Here is an 18,287-nt window from a genome sequence, read left to right on the forward strand (position 1 = left end):
TGTAAAGGAGGTGGCTGAAGCCAGCCCATCCGCTTGCCTCCTGGCAGACTCACCTCTCTCGACGTCGGCTTCCCGCGGAAGAACTCATGGTTGAGGGAGCTGTGCGGGGGATTGAAACGCGCCTGCAGGAAAACGCAGCCGTTGGCGATCGCCTCCAGCGGGGCAGGACCCTCGTAGGGGAACCCAAAGCCAATGAAGAGCTGCAAGGGAGCAAACCCATGTGCTGGTGAGTGAACAACCCCCGTAGGAAAGTCTCCCAAATAACCCACCAGCATCCCTCTCTGCTGCTCTGGTCCTGCACACCAAGCCTCTAAAGGCAGCTCCATGCGGTTCAATACCCCATAGCTTAAATGTGCTAAAAACTCCCCCTGCTCCATAGCTCACAGCCCACTTGTGCAAAGCAATGGGGTGTTCAGGAGCTGCAAGTTCCCCTGTGGTGGCTACAACCATTGTGTTGGTCCTGTATGGAGAAATACTGGTTTGCCAAAGCCATTCGGGCTGGAGAACCAACAGCATTTCCCCCCCAGACACGCTGAAGGCAACCGGGACGTGCCCGCACCCCGCACACTCGCTCCGAGAATCCCGTTTATTTTTATCACAGCCGTGGGGGAAAAAAAACCCAAACAAAACATCCCACTTAGCAATAAATGAATTAATCAGGAAACTTTGTGCTCTGTCTGCGGACAGTCTGCAAGGAGAAACTCATCAGACACATCTTGATTTGAAATTATGTGCTCTGCTCGGCTCCCGGCTAATTAGCCCTGCTAATAGCGCCTGCAAGCCTGGGAGGAGCGCAGATAACGGCCTCTCCCCCCACCCCCTCCTTTAGGTTTTATTTCTCAAGGCAACTGAGTCCTCACTGCTGGCTGGTTAATGGGGGACAGTAAGCGGGGTCCCGCGGCCGCCCCGGCTGGCTCTCGCCCACCTTCGCCTTCCTCAGCAGCTGCTGAAACTCGTGCTGCGGCAGCAGCCCGTGGTTCTTCACGAACGCCGGGACCTCGGGCGGCCGCTGCGTCTCGTAATAAACCGTGCCGTGGATCTCCATGTACTTGTTGAGGATGGCCAGGAACTTCTCCTTGCCCTGGGCAGGAAGGCAGAGGTGTGAGCTGCACCAGAAGATGGGGCTGGCCCCCCCACGGTTATAGGGGGAGCTTTAACTCTCAAGCCGCTGTCCCGGAGCACCCGCGATGCTTCAGCCCAACCCACAGCAGTGCAAAACCTGCACCCTCCCCTCCGCATCCCTTGGACGCACGTTCTGGACCGCCCTGGGCTCCCAGTGAGCCTGGACGGCCGCAGGATCTGGCACCCTGAACACTGGCACCTCAACCTTTGCCCCCCCGACCCCGGCCCCCCTCGGCGGGCAGCTTCCACTCTGGAGCTGCTGAATTAAAGGTTTTGGGGGATTTAGGGAGATGTTCGCAAAGACCAGAGCTTGCTAATGGCCTCTTACTGCAAGTAACAAGTCCCCAGGATTTTCTCACTCAGGTTTAATCCTGTTTTACTACCTGGAAAAAAATCAAGGGGGTCATCAGTTTTCTTCTTTTGGAGGCTTTCCTCCTTTTGGTCTCCAAAGCAGCGCCCCATTTTAACAATTTCTCTACTGCAGATTTTTTTGCTTGGAAAAACCACACAGGGACCACCCTTTGGATGCTGTATTTTCAACTTGTTCCAGTGCTGCAATAGGCCCCCAAAGAGCAGAGACTGGGAGGAAATAAGGAGGTATAAATGGGGAATTTGAGAAAACTCCGTATGTTGCCTTAAAGCCTCTCTGAACACTGTATTTCTGCCCTCAGCTACGTATCCCTGGACTTCTCTAAGGCTAAAAACAAGTGGTTTTGGTGGGATGAGGCTGCAGGGTGAAATCCTGGCCACGGTGCCACTAACACCCAAATCAGCACCGTTTTGATAGCGATTCCCTAATGCAAACGGCTTGGGGAGGTGGGAATGAAACACAGCTTATAGTCCATGGGTAGTGCCGGGCATCACCGAGCATCGTCGGGGGGGGGACCGATCCCCACAGCCCCCTGCACGGTGCGGGGGCTGGCATGGGAGACCCCCTCCACCACTCCATCCGAGCACCGTGAGCTGCTTCGACCCGTGGAAACCGGGCAGCAGCCTGATGAAAACAGCCTTTCCCAGCTTATTAAAACTTCGGCTCCTGTTGCGAGCCGGAGGCAAGAAGTTCAGAGGGGTAGGAAATGAGAAATAACGGGAAGGCAGGTTTAATGAAATGTTTCTAAATGTCAAAAAGATCCTGCTCTGGAGACGGCGCTTGGTCCAAGGCTTGTAAATAAGCACCCGGCTCCAGAAGATGGAGGTTCTCTTTTCCTTCCTAGACCTCAAAATCACTAAAAATAAGGAAAAACTCTTCCCCCTTATTTTAGTACATGGGGTGGCACAAGACACGAAGCAATGCCCAGGCAGCCTGGCCTTGAGGAACAGCCACCAGCAAGAACCAGCCGCAGCCCCTTCACCCAGTAATAAATTACCCCAAATATGCAGTTTTGGAGAAACTGATGTTGTTTGTGAATTCTGGCTAAAAGAAGCAAACGCTCATAGCACTAAGGGTGGAGGGAAATGTCTGTTCTGAGGTTTTAAACTCTCTTTAGTCCCTTCCCAAATTAACCTAACTAAGCTCAGACGAAACTTCCAGATAAGAAAGGGCAGGGGAATGGTAGAAAAAAGAAGACAAGATGTTACAGTTCCCCTAAAATGAGATTTAGTGGGTTTCAGTAGGTTTTTTAGGGAGCCCCCAAGCTAGGCAGATGCTGGGGGCATTTGCTCTCAGACATGGGAGGTGATGGAAAAGCCACAAACACCAGTGAACAGGAGATGGTGTGTCTGGATCCCGGCCCACCACAGGCATCCCTGTGAGGGCAGAGCCGCTAATCAGGAAAGGTGGGGATGGGGAGGAGATACAGCCCCCGGCTGCATCAACCCGCATCGATCTCGGGAGGACTGAGCCCACGACGAGGCAAAGTCAACTCTGGCAAAACTTTTTCTCTCGCGAGAAGATGCGCAGAGGTAAAGCCCAGCAGGAGCTGGTGCGGTACAGTACCTGCAACTGGAACAGCCCCAGGCGGTGCACAAAGGGGAAAAAAAATAGAAATAAATCAAGAGACAGTAAGAATTAGCTCCTTTTTTTAAGCCCTGGAAGGAAAAGCAGCTGGCTAGCTCTGGATAAGAGAGGGGGGAATACACACATCCCCTGGCCACTATAGGAGATGCAGGGGAGATGTTTCGGGGGGCTGGGGTTATTGTTGGTCTTTTTGCTCACTGGCAGAGCAGTTTGGGGCTGGGGGAAGAGAGCGAAGGGTTTTACCCCGCATCTGCTGGCCTAGAGGTGGCCTCAGCCAGGATGCACCAAACATGGCCGAGTGTGGGGTCCCAGCAAGGACCAGCACCGGCCACCAGCAAGGATGGAGTAAGAGCCCCCATGCCGCAGCCCACCCCTCTCCCCCAGGCATTACAGTCATGGGAGGGCAGGAGGGCAGCACAACCCCCTTTCACAGGGTACTTGAAAGCAGAGACAAACCATCCCCGTCATACACAGGAAATCACCTAACAGCAGTCATTGTAATTAATACATAAAATCATTGATATGAAATCCTCAGTCTAAGCAGCCTGTTGGGAGGAAGCATCGCCTAGAGCAAAGAGCAGGGGATGGGGTCTCGCCAGCCTCTGCCTGGTTTGCTCGGAGGCGCTGGACACGTCACATCACTGCAGCAGCCTCAGCTTCCCCTTTATGAACGGGCCAAGGATGCTTCTCTACAAACACACGGAGATCCGCGTCTCAAAAGCTCAGGGTAAGAGCCAGAGGCTGCTACTACCCCACAGCTCTGCCTACGACTGCCCCTGCCCGTCCGGCTGCTCCCCGCAGCGCCAAGGACACCCACCTTCCAGATGCTGGCCTCCTTCCCGTACACCACCGCCATGCTGCTCACTTTGTTGGACTTGATGAATTGCTTCTCTGTCTTGTTGAGCTCCTCCGACACAAAGCCCATGAAGGAGTTGTCAGGGGTGTGAGCTGTGGACACCAAGGGGAGAAGACACGTGGCTGGACAGATGTTTTCTGGGACTTCATCAGGGTTGAGGAGGCAGCTCCACTGCAGCATGGGGGCTGAGATGAGCCCAGCTCCAGAGCCTTCCTGGAGCTTGGTGAAAAATGGCATGAATCCCCATCCAAGCAGCTCATGAAATACAGGCTTTGGAACTTGCTTGAGCAACTCTTTAAAAAGTAAGACATTTTTAAGGTTGCCAAATGGGCTTTATCCAGCCAGGAAAAAGCAACATTTGAGTCACCCAGAGCCCAAAGGGTCACCGGGCTCCTTTCAGACAAGCACATCTCCTTTCCACTCCACAGGCAAGTCTGAACCACTGAGCTGCCTCTCGCCTCTAAAACACCAGCTGAAAGAAAACCAGGCTTTGCAACCAAAACCGCCTTGCATTTCCCCTCCCAGGAGCTGGAAGCTCCTGGCTGTGCCCTGTGTTTGGCCCTGGCTGTGCTGGAGCTAGCGACCCATCATGGAGGAAGGAGCCAGGTCTCTCTCTCCAGTGCATTTCTATAGCCCAAGAGATGGCCAAGCGGATTCAGGAGCTCCTTGCAGGCAGCGGGCAGGCAGGGGGAAGCAGGAGCGGAGCCAGAGAGGACAGCATTGCCCACGCATCACCTCCTAAAGGAGGCGAGCCCCCGAAACCGCGCCCCCGTCCCCCACTTACGGAACATGGTCATGAACTGGGTGGGCTGCAGGTTCCAGTAGCCCCAGTTGGTGCGGTAGCCACGTAGCGTGGCGTACTCCTCGTGGTTGTAAGCCGGCTCCGTCCCAAAAGTATCGATGACCCGGACACGGCACCTGGGAGAGGAGACAGGACCGCGGTCGCACCTCGAGGACCTCGGTTCGAGAAAGTCCCACTGCCAGGGACATCTGGTGTCCCCGGGCAGCTTGTCCCTTGTCTGCTCCCCAAGCAGGGGGTGCAGGAACATCCCAAGCAGCCCTTCCCAACCCACTGCTCCCTCCTGTAACCAGCAATTTCCCCTTGCAGGGCTTTCGTCTCCCTGACATTTGCGAGAATGATGTATCTCCTGAAGACTTGTTAATGCTTTTCCCAATATCCCGGGAATGCTGAGGCAGGCATTACCAGCACAAGACCAAGGAGAGACGGGGAGCATCAAGCAAGGGAAGACCAAAACAAGCTGAATGCGAGAGCAAATGCATTTATAATAAAAGCAATAACACCACTTGTCATTTTTCTCTCTAATAAAATTGTGTAGGATAGTGGAGGAGATGGGAGAAAACATAATAAATAGCAGGACTATCAGCCCTAAATTAAATCACGTATTTTCCTGGCCGGTGATGTACCAGGGGATGATGACATTTATCTTGACGCCGAAGGAGCCAGGGACAGGGCTCTGGCTCCACTTCTTGCAAACAGAAAAGGCTCATGCTTCCCTCTGTGGTGTGGCCACCCCTGTCTGGAAGAACACACGCACCGCAGGCACACGCAGGGTTTTTTTTTTTTCCCCAATTCAGTCTCTTCTAACGAGGTTTTATCTTAAACACGTGAGGCTCTGGAACGAACAGACCTCCTTGTGCCGCGGCAGCAGGGGACACAGCATGGCAGCAGCTGGCAGAGCCAGGCAAAAATCAAAGGTGCAATCAAAGGGTCAGACCTCTTGGGCATGGGGGCTATCCTTCAAGGTCATTAGCATTAGTCTTTGCTGCTAATTATCGAAACAGAGAGTAAGAGAAGGGAGTGGCTTTGCTTACCTGTATTTCTTAAAGGAGAGCCCCATGTGCTGCTTCATCTGTTGGAGACCATGGTAGTCGGTGTAAATCAGGTCGAAAGGTAAAGGATTGGTCAAGGGGCAGTTTCCCCGTCCTGGAGGCACCCCTAAGTGACTGGGGAGAAGCAGGAGGGACTGATCAGCCCCCCAGCACCATGAAAGCCCTGCAACACAAACACTCATTTCCCTGCCCAGTCTTTAACAGGGGCCGTCGACCAGCTCCCCAGTTGATGGAGGGGGAGGAAGATCATTCTCCTCTCCCCAGCCTTTATTTCTTGGGCCAAAAATCAGAGGTTTTTTGGAGTCCTGATCCCTCCCCATCTTTGCACCTGCTCCAGCCGAGGTGCTGCTTCTCACACGTGGATGATGAGGCTTTTGCACAGCATTCCCAACCAGGGCTCACCGGCATCTCATTTGACACACACACTCCCCCGGGCCTCTCTTGTCAAAGACACCAGATTTCGTTTGCTTTCACTGCAATCACATCAGTGACAGACTTGCAGAGCCACATCTTTCCCCTCCTCCTTGCCTGCAAGGCTCCCAGCTTAGCCTAAATCTCCCTGTTCCCAGTCCCACATCCCTCCCAGTGCAAACACCATGCATCCTTTTTCTTACTCCAGTCCTTACAGGTACCCACCACATCCCTGAGCACGCTCAGGTTCTCCTCACCGCTGGTGGCACTGCCTGTCCTTGGATGTTGTGCACATTTCATTAATATTTCTGACTTTTTGTCCCATTTACAAAATAGTTCAATAAAGCCAGGCCAGCCGGACCCTGGGTCTCGCTCAGCGGGTTTTCAGCCAGTTCCTTACAACAGCCGTACTCAGCCCCTCTTCCCTCCTCCGGCGGATAAAATGCATTATCAAAATCCAGCTAAACTAGATCGACTGCAATCTCTTTATCAAGATCATCAGTTAGCTTGCTGCCAAGGTGATATGTGATTAATCTGGCATGATACAAGGCTGGTGAACCTGTGGCACGTCTCCTTCCATTTCCAATTACCTCTGTGAACTGATGAATCCCTCTCTCCAAAGCTGTTCCACTAAGTGTACCACTGATGTCAGCCTGACAGCCCATCTGCTCGTCTGGACCACGTTTCCTCCTTCTCAGAAAAAAAACTGTGACACCTTCCAGCTTCAGCAGGTTTCTCAAAAATCCCTGTTACGTGTACTTGTGATTTCTGAGTGCCAGTTTGCTCAGAAATACAAATGGTCCACCCCTCAGTTTCAATGTTCTTGTATTTTTTTGTCCTCCTAAAGACCACAGTTCCTCATCCTCACCCCCATAACCCCACTCACACCCAAAGAGCAACAGCAACATCCTCAGGGAAAACCAAAATGTTGACCTGATTTGGTCCACGCGGGCTCTGCCCAACTCCCACCACACAGTCACCCTGTTTCGTTCTCAGTCCTTCTAACAGGGCTGAGGAATTTGTTTTATTTTGTAAGTCTGAGTTCAGACTGTGAAATCTCACCCTTAGCTCCTGCCTGCCAAGATGTCTGTCTGTATTTTCTTCTGAGCTCTTCACTTAGTCCTAGCACCTATTTGGAGATGGGAATTCATCCCAGCCATCCCTATAGGCATTTTCCCTTTTCTTAGGAATAAAAGGTCCGGCCAGATTTTAAATTCCCAGGCTTTGAAGCCTTCGCTCTGTGACCTCTCTTACTGGTTCTCCTAATTTCTCTGCATTTCCCCTTCTGAACCTGTGAATCCTCTTTCCAACCCTACCTGGATTTTCTCTGTTGCTCAGCTGAAGCTCGAGTGGACCCACAGTCCAAGGGTCCATCCTCTGAGGAGCACTTCCATAAGGTCCTCAACCCTTGCCCAGACCTACGACTACGCACAGCATTTCATCTATCGATCCCATGGCTGTTTGCGGAGGAAATTGATGGCTCTCCCACCCGGGGAACAGCCAAGTTATACAGTTATCACAAGCATTTGCTCTCCGATCTCTCACTAGTCTTCACCAATAACATCAGAAGGGTCATATGTAGGCCAGTGAAATTGGTTGGCCATTATAGCTACGATAGAGGGCTTTGTCTGCTCCTGGCCATATCTCCCTCTCCTTCTGATATGGCTTGCAAGCCCTTGTGCGCTGGGCACCAAGATCCTTCTTCCAGCCCCATCCCGAGACCGGTGAAGGGTCATCCCAAACTCCTGACTGTGACTCCAGAGAGCGAGTAAACGTGGAAACACATCACTCGCCAAAGACAGGAAAAATACAGAATTTCAATTTAAGGCGAAGAGCTGTGTTTGCACCTGCTTCATTGCTCTTGTCACAAGGAATATAAGCGTCAGCTCAGGGCAGCCCGGCTGGGTCAGCCGCAGGGGAAACAGGCGGCAGTTTTATCACTTTTATGCACAATTTTACACGACATGGCTGATTGGGAAGATGGCAGGAATAGAAAGGCTCTCGCCTCCCACAGCCATCTCAGTACAATAAATAGAGCAACAAGGAGACCCACCCCTCCCAGGGAGGCTGAAGCAGAAGGGGGATTGTTAAGCCAGTAAAAAAAAAAACCCAGGGTTTTATAGAGATGCAATGCTAAATAGCACATTTACTAGCACATGTACTGCTTTCTCCTCAGTCACCAGGACCATGTATTCAACAGCTACAATTACTTTGCTGCTGGAGGATAAGCGCACCTCTGCTGACCCCCCAAGCCGGGCAGCACCTCGCACTCTGCTCCTCTGGGTGCTCCTCAAACCACCCCTGAATTTTCACTAAAGCAGATCCATAAACCTTGTATTTAACTAAAAATCCCCCAAATCATAATGCTTCTCTTCCAGCATACCCCATCCTCTCCCTGGTAGGCATCACACAAGCCGCTGTGTTACAAAACCACCCGTAATTTTAAAAAGCCCTAACCAAACTTGACAAGGGGCTGCAGGAGACCGCAATTAGTGTATCTCATACTGAAGCCTCCAAAAAACTTTCCACTGGCTAGGTAGAGCAGGCCTGGCTCCCCCGGCTCCCCCTCGTCACCGCAATCTGCCACACATCCCCTCTCCGGGTGTTCGGGACTTGCCACATCCATTTACACTCCCAGCACCAAGGCTGCGAGGCAGGAATAGATCTACAGGCAGGACCGGTGTCTTTGAAGCAGAGCCTCTCTCTCATTTACCCCCCTTATCCTTCCTAAACACTTTATAACCACTGATTTTAATATTCCAATCATGCAAATCCAGGCTGCACCTCCGAGGTGGGGGGGATTTTTTTTTTCATTCCTCCTTACTTAAACATTCTCTATTCAAGCTTTCATCATTTGCCAGTTAAGTCAACTAATTTTCTACTAAACCCAATTTCACTCATGGTTGGAGTGAAATTTCCCTGATTTTTCCTCGTGCCATGTACTATTAATGGCGCTTGAAATTATGCAAATAAAATTGATGAGCGCAAATGCCTTCTTCCCAGCCAGTGCAGCCAAAAGATTTGTTTTTGAAAACCTCTCTATCCCAGCTCCTGGAGAAACCTCTCCTCCAGACCAGCCAAGGACAGCCACTGGCTCCCACCCCCGGGTGCCCGGGCTCAGCAGCTCCGGAGCCCCGGCAGGTGACCCAGTGGCTTGTTCCATCCCGACATCCAGGATAAGAGCATCGGCGTAGCCCTCGCTCCTCTTTGGGAGAGAGCAGCCGAAGCGGCTTCAATCCAAGCGGATGCAAGCGTCTAGCTCGCCTCTCCACCAGCTGCCTCCACCAGCTGTGCCTACTCCAAAATAAATCTACAGCAGCTTCTTGTCCTCCTATTTTCCCCTTATAAGTACTTTAATCAACCAGGGGACACATTCCCTTCCCGAGCGCGGTGCAGGCTCTCTGAAATCAGATGACTGCGGGGTTATCTTTACATCCCATTGACCTATTTTCAAATTAACCCAACATTTCCTTCCACATTATCACTCCTGGGGATGAAAAGTCCAGCACTAAATGGATCTCGTAGGCATCTGCTGGCAGGCTGGGCCAATATCCTATATTATATTTAATTGCATCTTCTCTGCCCGCATTTGCTGTCATCAGCAAGGCAGACTGCAGCAGGAGAAATGGAGGAGGGCTTCTGTCCTTTCTGCTCCCTCAGCTTTTCCCTGTCTACAAGAGCCCAGCAAGCACAGGGCCGCTACCCGGGGGACGAAAGGTGCCGGAGCCGAGCGGCTCCCGGGGGTCTGTGACAAGTCCATCACGAGCAATTTAAAGTGCAAATTGGAGCCCGTGAGATAAACGCCCCACTGCCTGGCCTCTGCTCCCAGCTCTTCCTCCTGCTAGAAGGGACTCGATGACCTCAAAATCGAGTTTTTTCAAACAATTACAGTATGCTTTTTAAGCCACCTGCAATGATTTTACTTTTGCAACGTGCATCTGGACTGTTTCTCTGGCCCGTCATCGACCCCGTGTGACACAGCCCTACCCATCTGGGGGTGAGGTTCAGCAAACAAGTTATTTATTTCCGAGGTTCAACAAAACCCTGTTTTCCCATTGTGGCAGGACGCAGCACTTGCTGGAAACCTTTGCATTACGTTCCCAGAAGACAGCTAACACCAAGTTTTCGCTGTTCAGCAGAACAGCAGCAGCTCCAGTGGCTCCACGGCAGGGCTCTGCCAGGAGATCCCCAGGAAGGCATTTTTTCTGGGCTGCAAAGATAAGCCATGAGGAGTGAAGGCTGCTGGATGCTTTGCACCTCATAAGGGGATTGAAAGCCTCCAGAAATGGGGAGTCAACAGTCCTGCAGGGCTGGAGGCTGGGTTTGATCCAGGGGCTCCCGGTTGGATCATCTCCGGGTGTGCTGAAACCTCTGTCCTCCCCAACCTCACCAGCCCGGAGGGGCTCTGGGCCCCCACAGGGAGGATCAACCCTATATAAATTACCCAGTGATTAATAAGGTTATGGTAACTTTTATGTGACAAAGCAGAGGTTTCTGCAACGGCAAAGAAGCCAGTGAGCGAGTCGTCATTTGGCTACAAAATAAACATATTTCACGAAGGAGTGCAATTTAACAGCTCGGTAATTCCTGCTAATTTATGCACCTTCTCCTACAAAATGAAGCCCTCAAAGGTGGAAGAAATCCCTCCCCACCACCCCTCGCCCCGGCAGGGCAGCTCATCCCCATTCCTCACATGGCTGCTGCCAGCAAAGCTCTGAGCTGCCTCCTCAGAGGCGCCGGGAAGCTGCTGTAATTAAAGGGAGCAGCTTTTGCAGTCTCATTTCGATGTACCCAGCTTTTAATTGCAGAGCTGCACAGCTGCAACTCTGCAAGCAGCTGTACCTGGCTGAAGAGGGGAGGAGGAGCCGGGGAGGTGATGGGATCCACCATCCTCCGGTGAGAGCCACCCTCCAGCCGGGCAGAGTCAGACCCTGGAGAAGCACAGGAGGGTGCCAGAACAAACAGCTCTTTCTGGTTGGAAATTCAGTAAGTAATGAAGAAACTTCCCAGGAAAGGGAAAATCAATACTCGGGCTCCTCCGGGGAGCAGCAGAAGCTGAGCACTCGCGTGCTTGCAGCGCCTGGACAGACCCTCGGACAGACGGGCTGTCCCCTGCTGTCCCATCTGCTCCAGAAGCTCAAAACGAAGGGACAGTTTTAGCCAAATCTTCATGGACACCACTAGAGCAAAGCCGATTTGTACCCACTGACGTCCCAGACCCCCGCCTACCCCATCACCTAAGATGTGTCTGCTGGAAACGTGTCCAGATTAAACTACGGACTGGAGAATCCAATAAAGCTCAGACACACAGTGGCGTGTCCAGCATTTGTGTAACAACCCCTTGGTTCAGTCTTCACCAGCCCTGTCTTTGCAAGGGTTTGCAGCCGTCGAGTGCCCACAATCAGAGGCATCATCTTCAGCTCCCACCGAGACCTGTAACCAAACATCCAGCCTTTCCAAAGCCCGCAGCACCCCGTACGCAACCGTGTCCCCATACGAACATCAAAGCCTGGCCAGAAAAAGAACAACCCGGTAACCCTAACAGCTTACAGAAACACTCGGTCTCAAGTGATGGGAACATCTAATGCTGCATTAAAGGCTGAGGCTTCCTCCCCACCAGTGCGGAGCTGATAAATCCCACGGCCACGCCACGCAGCTCCATCAGGACCACACGCGTCTGGTCACTTCTGGCTATTTTCACGAGCAATTCCTGGCTTGCCTGCACAACGTCAGGACTGTATTTGCCAACTGGCGAGGGAAGGTCAAGCCTGGAGCCTGGGCATCGCGCAAGTTTTCATGTGAACAGATGCAAGACAGAAAGATGGCTTTTATCTGCCAGAAAATAATTAGAAATGCCTTCATCTGGACATCATGTTTCCATTTCAACGGCCTTTTTTGCAGCCTGAATACACCTCGGTGACTGTGGAAAGCACAGGAAAATAGCAGCTATAATTAAGTATGTGCCAGGCAATGAGAGGAGAGCGGGGGGGGCAGGAGCTGAGCCTCATCCCACTGCAGTGCCAGCCCCGCCGCAGCCCTTCCACGCCACCCCACCCGCCCCCGCCGCAGCCCGTCCACGCCACCCCAGCACACGGAGAGCGGCTCGTCGCCCAAACCACACACTGGCCCCAGCTACCGCTCGGCAGGGAAAGGGCTGCCAGCACAGGATACAAGCACGTGCTGAAAATTAAGTGCCTTACCAGGGCCGGTATTAGGAGTCCAGAACTTGACACTGGAGCAATTAAGCTCCGAGAACACTTTGTAAAGCCCTGACCCCACGAGGCATCAAATCCTGTTTTCTTCGACTTTCTGTCCTGCCTTATGAGCAGTTAATTCAAGGGGGCCATTGCAAAAAGCACCTTTCAGCATCTCCGAGATCAATAGTCCCTGCCGCTCCAGCAGCTCACAGCACCGCACCCCCATCTCCCTCAACCTCTCCCTTAGCCCCATAAAACCAGCTGGAGATGCCGACACGACCATTCCCATGACCTAAGGACAAGAGTAGGAGCTGGAGGTCCCTGCAGCGCCCGTTGTGCCCCTTCTCCTGGGGGGAAAGGCTGAGCGCATCCCTCCCCGCCTGCCCCTGGGGTGCGGGCGCTTCAGAGGAAGAGGCTTGGCTTATTTGCGCAGCCATCGCCCCGAGGGCGCTGCTTGTAATTTTCCAACATCTACTTCTAAGCTGCCTCACTAACAACCCAGCTCAGGTCTTTCAGGCACTTCCCACTCCTCCCCTGCCGAGCAACACACACACTCACCGGCCTTGATTCCCACTTCCCTGAAAGCACATTTTGGCTACCAAAGCAGCATAAGAAGCCTTCAGTAAGAATAAAGTGTTTGCATTCGGATTTGGGAACTTTCCTCCCTCTCTGCTTCAAGACAGGGCTTGAAATGGTGCCGACTCCCTCCACTGCCCCTACCCACCCAGCACAAACCTCCGAAGGATAACAACTCCTGACTCCCTGCTCCAGCTCAACGCTTTGCTTTCCTCCCAGGGAGCTGCACATGCCCAGCGATGCTTTGCACCAGCCACCAGATAATCCCGTGTTTCACCCCTTGCCTGTCAAGACACATCAGAAGCAGCTCACAAATTCACCAGGAAATGCAGAAGAGGACAAACACCTGCGCTCAGTTTGACTACAGGAGGAAAATTAGCCTCTGGTAGGACACAACAGCGGAATTCACAGGTCTTCAACGAAAAGCAGAGCTGAGCTCAGCTGCGCTGATCTGAGACCTCACAGGGGGATTAGGACGGTGCCTAGCCGAGCCGTGGAGCAAGCCTGCAGATCCCCAGAGCTCCTTGGCTTCGCTCCAGATTAGCATTGGTCCCCCAAACCGGGGGAAGAACTGTTTAACACCCCTGCTACTCACTGCTCGGCTTCTGCTGCTCTTCCCGTTGGAGCCCCCCAGCATGGAGAGATGCCCAGCACAACACAGTCACACTCCCAACCTGTTTTCACCCCCAGCCCTCCATCACCAGTTTTTTGGGCCAGGGCCTTACTTTTCCTCCTTGTTTGCCTGATCCCCAGCATTTCAGACCCAATCCTGACCACTGCCCCCGGGCACTGCTGCATTGCAATCAATATAGATGCTAATAATGAACAGCTCTCAGATAACTGCCGGCTGAAGTGTACGCACACAGACCTTCCACTGATCCCTCGCCAATGATCAATACGCGTAGAAAAATCAGCTCAGAAATTTGAAGAGACAAAAAACAAACCAGGAGAGAGGTTATTCCATGCGGAATAATTTACGGGCACCAGCCTTTGCTCCATGAAGGCCGTGCTGGGTGGGAGCAGCTACAGCTCTGAGCCGTGAAAGGAGCAGGGGGTGCCAAAGAAAAATAAACAAGAAGTGGACTCAACATTTCACATTGCTGGAGCAAAATATCCCCAAACCCACCCTGATGCTGGTGCCTGCCCTGCTGCAAGCTCAGCAAGAGACAGCCATGATGGGAGAGGACAAATTTAGCCCCGGTCTACAGTGGAGCAAAGCTTTGCTGCTTCAGGAGTTTGCACGGGGGCAGGAGGGATAAGAAATCACTTGGGCTGACCCTTCCGCAGTGACAAGGCTTTAGTTTTGCTTTATTCCCAACACCCCAGTTCTAGCTCCTCGCGCATCCCCCAGCTCTCTGCATACCAACCCCTGCCCAAAGCTGCAGCTACAGGTCAAGTCCCCTCCAGGCTTTAACGAAGTACCCAAGATTAACTATTAGCACAACTCAGGATTAATTACATGTGTTCTGCTAAGCCTCCCGCTTGCTCGTGGTCGGGCAAAGGCTTATCTCAGCACTCCTCAGAGCCACCGCTGATGCCATACCAGCCCGATAGCAGGGACATTGCTGACAGGACTGCAAGCACGGAGCAGGATTGCTGGCACCACTCGGTCCTCCCCTCGGGGGGGACCTCTGCTCCCCCTCCAACACCCGCGTTAACCCACCTCTTGATGGGCTGCAGGAGGGTCCCAGCGAACACTGGGCTCGGTCTCCAAAGGGACAGAGGAGACCCAGCTACAGCCCCAGGTCCTGCCTCCGCTCGCCCCAGCGACATGGAGGTGGACCATGACGTGGGTGTCCAGCATTTAAAATGTCATCAAAGCCAAGCACAGGACACGCACTCGGGGAGGTGGGGACAGTTTCTGTCACTGGGACTGAGAGAAGTGCAAGATGTGCAGCCCCAGCCTGGCTCGCTCGCTCCCCATCGCAGATGCGAAGGGGAAGAGACGGAGCTGCCGTTCCCAGGCATCCCAGGGGACACGTCCGAATCCACATCAGCAGAGGAGGTCACACCACTGCCAACCGATGTCAAAGCTCCTGCGCTTCTGAGAAAGGCGAAATACTACAGGCAGCCACGCAGCTCTCTCCGGAGTCACTCGCAGAGGGAAACGGATGCTGCAACCCCCCCGTAAGACTCAGCCAGCTCCTTCCCCTCGTTAAACGACCACCGTGAGGCTCTTCATTAAAAAACATAAACAAGAAAAACACAACACCACCACAACCCTCCCAGCCATTAACTTCTCTCATCCTTAAGTACACAGATACTATTTAGCACATCAATTTTGCTGAGCATGCCACGCAGAGATCGCCATGATGCACGCCCACCTCTTTGAGAAGCTGCTGCTTCTGTATTAGGACCAGAATTATTTTTTTTGAGTTAATTAGTCAGGAGCTAATTCTGTTCATCAACTCTGAATGCCACAGGGGCAAGGGTTGGGTTTTTTGGTTGTTTTTTTTCAGGACTGTTGGGTTTTTTCACTCCCTTTTCAGCATGGCTCATTATGCAGCCGATGCTGGCTTAGCATTGCCCAAAACCTGCCCAGTCCCAAAGGCAGCTTCAGGCTTTTCTCGATTTATAACCCATCCTAATTTGCATTTTCCCTGGCACTTGCCCTCCACTCGAGATGTCTCATAGGAGGCAAAGAAATGTTGCAATGTTACAGGAGGCAGCAGCGTCAGCCTGGTAATAACAGAACTGCATCAGCAGAGAGGAACGTGGCACACAGTTATCTTCGCCCTCTTACTTTTTTTCATCTAATACTGGTCCCTCTTGGAGACAGGTGCTGTCTAGAGACACTTGCAGGGTGGCCTGGCGTAGCTGTTTGCACGCTCTCACCCTGCATCGCCCCATATCCCACCGCAGAAAAAGCTCATTCCCCTGCGGGAAGTGCCCCAGCAGCGGCAAATTCCCCCGCAGGTCTTGAAGCCACCACGAGCACCTCCTGAGGAGGGACTCCTTGGTGGCTGCCACCCCCCTGCAATGGACGCAGGTTATTTTTGGCAGCCGCCCCAGCTGCCTGCCTCACGGCGGAGCAGGAAGGGAGGGAGGGAGGGAGGGAAGGAAGGAAGGAAGGGAGCACAGTCGCTGCTCAAACAACGCTGGCGAAGCCACAGGAGTTGGGTGCAGCCGTGCACGGTGGCAAGAGCCAGCGACCTGCAGGACACCTGCATCCTACAGCCACACGGCCACCAGCCCTGCAGAGAGCATCCCTGGGAACAGGGGGGTTAAAAGGGAATCTTTCCCCTACCCAGCCCTAGGCAGGCGTCAGGGAACACAGGTGATGCTGTGTGCTGACAGCAAGGGATTAATGCTGCTCAGATCCAGCACCGGGACCACAAGGCAGAGCACTGCCCCAGGCGTCTCCACATCAGCCCCATGCAAAGCCCTACTGCAAAGCCTTAGTTTGCACCAGTCCTCCTCACTTTCCTGGGATGCAGAAGGCATGGGATCGACCCCAGCCATGACGCTGGCGGTTTGCAGCCACCCAACATTTGCACCAGCGCAGGAAGTAGGCTGCCCGAGATGCAGGTGGGGAAAGCCACCCCCGAGCTCTTGCAGACCTCGTGCTTTCACATAAAACCTCGATGCAACCCACACACGTGCGGGGGGCAGACCCTCTCGGGGGGGACCGCGCACCCACAGCACCGCAGCACCCACCTCTGCAGTTCCTTCAGGGAGACCGTGACCCTCAGGCTGTGTCCCAGGAGGAAGAGGGCAGCCAGGATGTCAGCCCACTGCACCATCTCGCCCAGCGGGCCCCCCTTCAGCACCCGCGGACTGAAAACATCCCCTGACTCCTCCGTCAGGAAGCCAATATGGATCAAGATCTGGAGAGACAAGGAGAGGGGTCAGTGCTGGGAGGGGTGGTGCTGGGGGAAAGGGACAATTTGGGGGTTCTAGCCCAAAATGACTTATGGTCACTAATGCCCTCCAGCTCCTTTTGCAGGCTGTAATTGCTCAGGGAAATCATTTGGATGTAAAGATAAATGATCTATGTCCAATTAGCAAAGACCCAATAGTCAGAGGCTACCAGCTCCCATCGACTGGCGCTCTGTATCTTGGGACCAGGTCCATGTTCCCGATGCACATCATGGTCCGTTCCATGGACCAGAGCCGGATCTCCTGGCACAGGGACCGAAGGGCAGGCAGGCACCGCAAAAACATGAACGGGAGGGCCAGCGACCTCGACACCTCTGTGGAGGAGACGTGCCAACCTCCCTGCCCGCTGCCGACAGCAGTCTGCCAGCTGGGCATCATCTCCCACCCACCAGAACCTGCCTCCAAAATTCACCCCATCGTTCAGCAACGCCGGTCTTGCGATGTCCTGAACGCATGCAGAGTCGCGCCCACGGGCCATGGACCCAACCCTACAGACCCATGTGCTTCCATAAATGAATTTTCCTCCCAGCCCACTCACATCCCAGCTGTATCTGCTCCCCGTGTCCCCAAGAGCTCAGCTTTCCATCCCCGCACCACAACCTTCCCCCCCGCCCCGTGCAGTTTGCTCATACGTGTTTCTGGTCCCTTTGCCGGCCCTTCAGCTTCTGCTCGAGGCGCCGAGCCGCCCGCAGCCACTGCTGGGCCAAGTGCCGGATCCTCTTCTTCATGAAGCTGAGGGACTCCTTGCCCGTGCCGATCAGCTCCAGGAGGCGAGTCAGGTCACCCCGGATAGCTGCCTAGGAAAGGAGCACACTCTGCATTTTGAGTGTAGAGAAAGCAGCCACGAGAGGAGCCCCCGGGTTGCCATGGGGGCTGGTGGAGGTTTGCCCAGCGGGGCTGAGGTGCCGTGGGTCCTTCCTGGCCGGATAGCTTCCCCTGGTGCCACCAGACCTGACACCAGAGCTCCTCCACTTAATGCACCAAATCCCAGGGGCCCTGTTGCACCCAGAGCATCTCGTGACATCCTGGATTCCTCAGCACAGGAAAGACACGGACCTGTTGGAGCGGGTCCAGAGGAGGGCCACAAAAATGATCAGGGGGATGGAACAGCCCTCCTATGAGGACAGGCTGAGACAGTTGGGGTTGTTCAGCCTGGAAAAAAGAGAAGGCTCTGGGGAGACCTTATTGCGGCCTTTCGGTACTTAAAGGGGGCTGAGAAGAAAGATGGGGACGGACTTTTTTGTAGGGCCTGTTGCAACAGGACAAGGGGGAATGGTTTTGTACTAAAAGAGGGGAGATTCAGACTAGATACAAGGAAGAAATTTTTTACGCTGAGGGTGGTGAAGCACTGGCCCAGGTTGCCCAGAGAGGTGGTGGATGCCCCATCCCTGGAAACATTCCAGGTCAGGCTGGACGGGGCTCTGAGCACCCTGATCTA

At 53.5% G+C, this 18,287-nt stretch overlaps 1 protein-coding gene across 1 annotated transcript in view; it reads right to left on the reverse strand.

The window, feature by feature from the left end:
- The window catches only part of MGAT5B (mannosyl (alpha-1,6-)-glycoprotein beta-1,6-N-acetyl-glucosaminyltransferase, isozyme B), a gene marked incomplete at its 5' end in the record, with an annotated part of 44,778 nt that overhangs the window by 11,345 nt on the left and 15,146 nt on the right, over positions 1–18,287 (reverse strand). Inside the window, 7 exons of the mRNA XM_009326532.1 lie at positions 54–200; positions 926–1,081; positions 3,897–4,027; positions 4,720–4,853; positions 5,769–5,900; positions 16,628–16,797; positions 17,482–17,646. Coding sequence (XP_009324807.1) covers positions 54–200; positions 926–1,081; positions 3,897–4,027; positions 4,720–4,853; positions 5,769–5,900; positions 16,628–16,797; positions 17,482–17,646 — 1,035 coding nt within the window. The remainder of the gene's footprint in view (positions 1–53; positions 201–925; positions 1,082–3,896; positions 4,028–4,719; positions 4,854–5,768; positions 5,901–16,627; positions 16,798–17,481; positions 17,647–18,287) is intronic.

This window comes from Pygoscelis adeliae, unplaced genomic scaffold (genome assembly GCF_000699105.1).
Source record: "Pygoscelis adeliae isolate BGI_AS28 unplaced genomic scaffold, ASM69910v1 Scaffold61, whole genome shotgun sequence".
NCBI lineage: Eukaryota > Metazoa > Chordata > Aves > Sphenisciformes > Spheniscidae > Pygoscelis > Pygoscelis adeliae.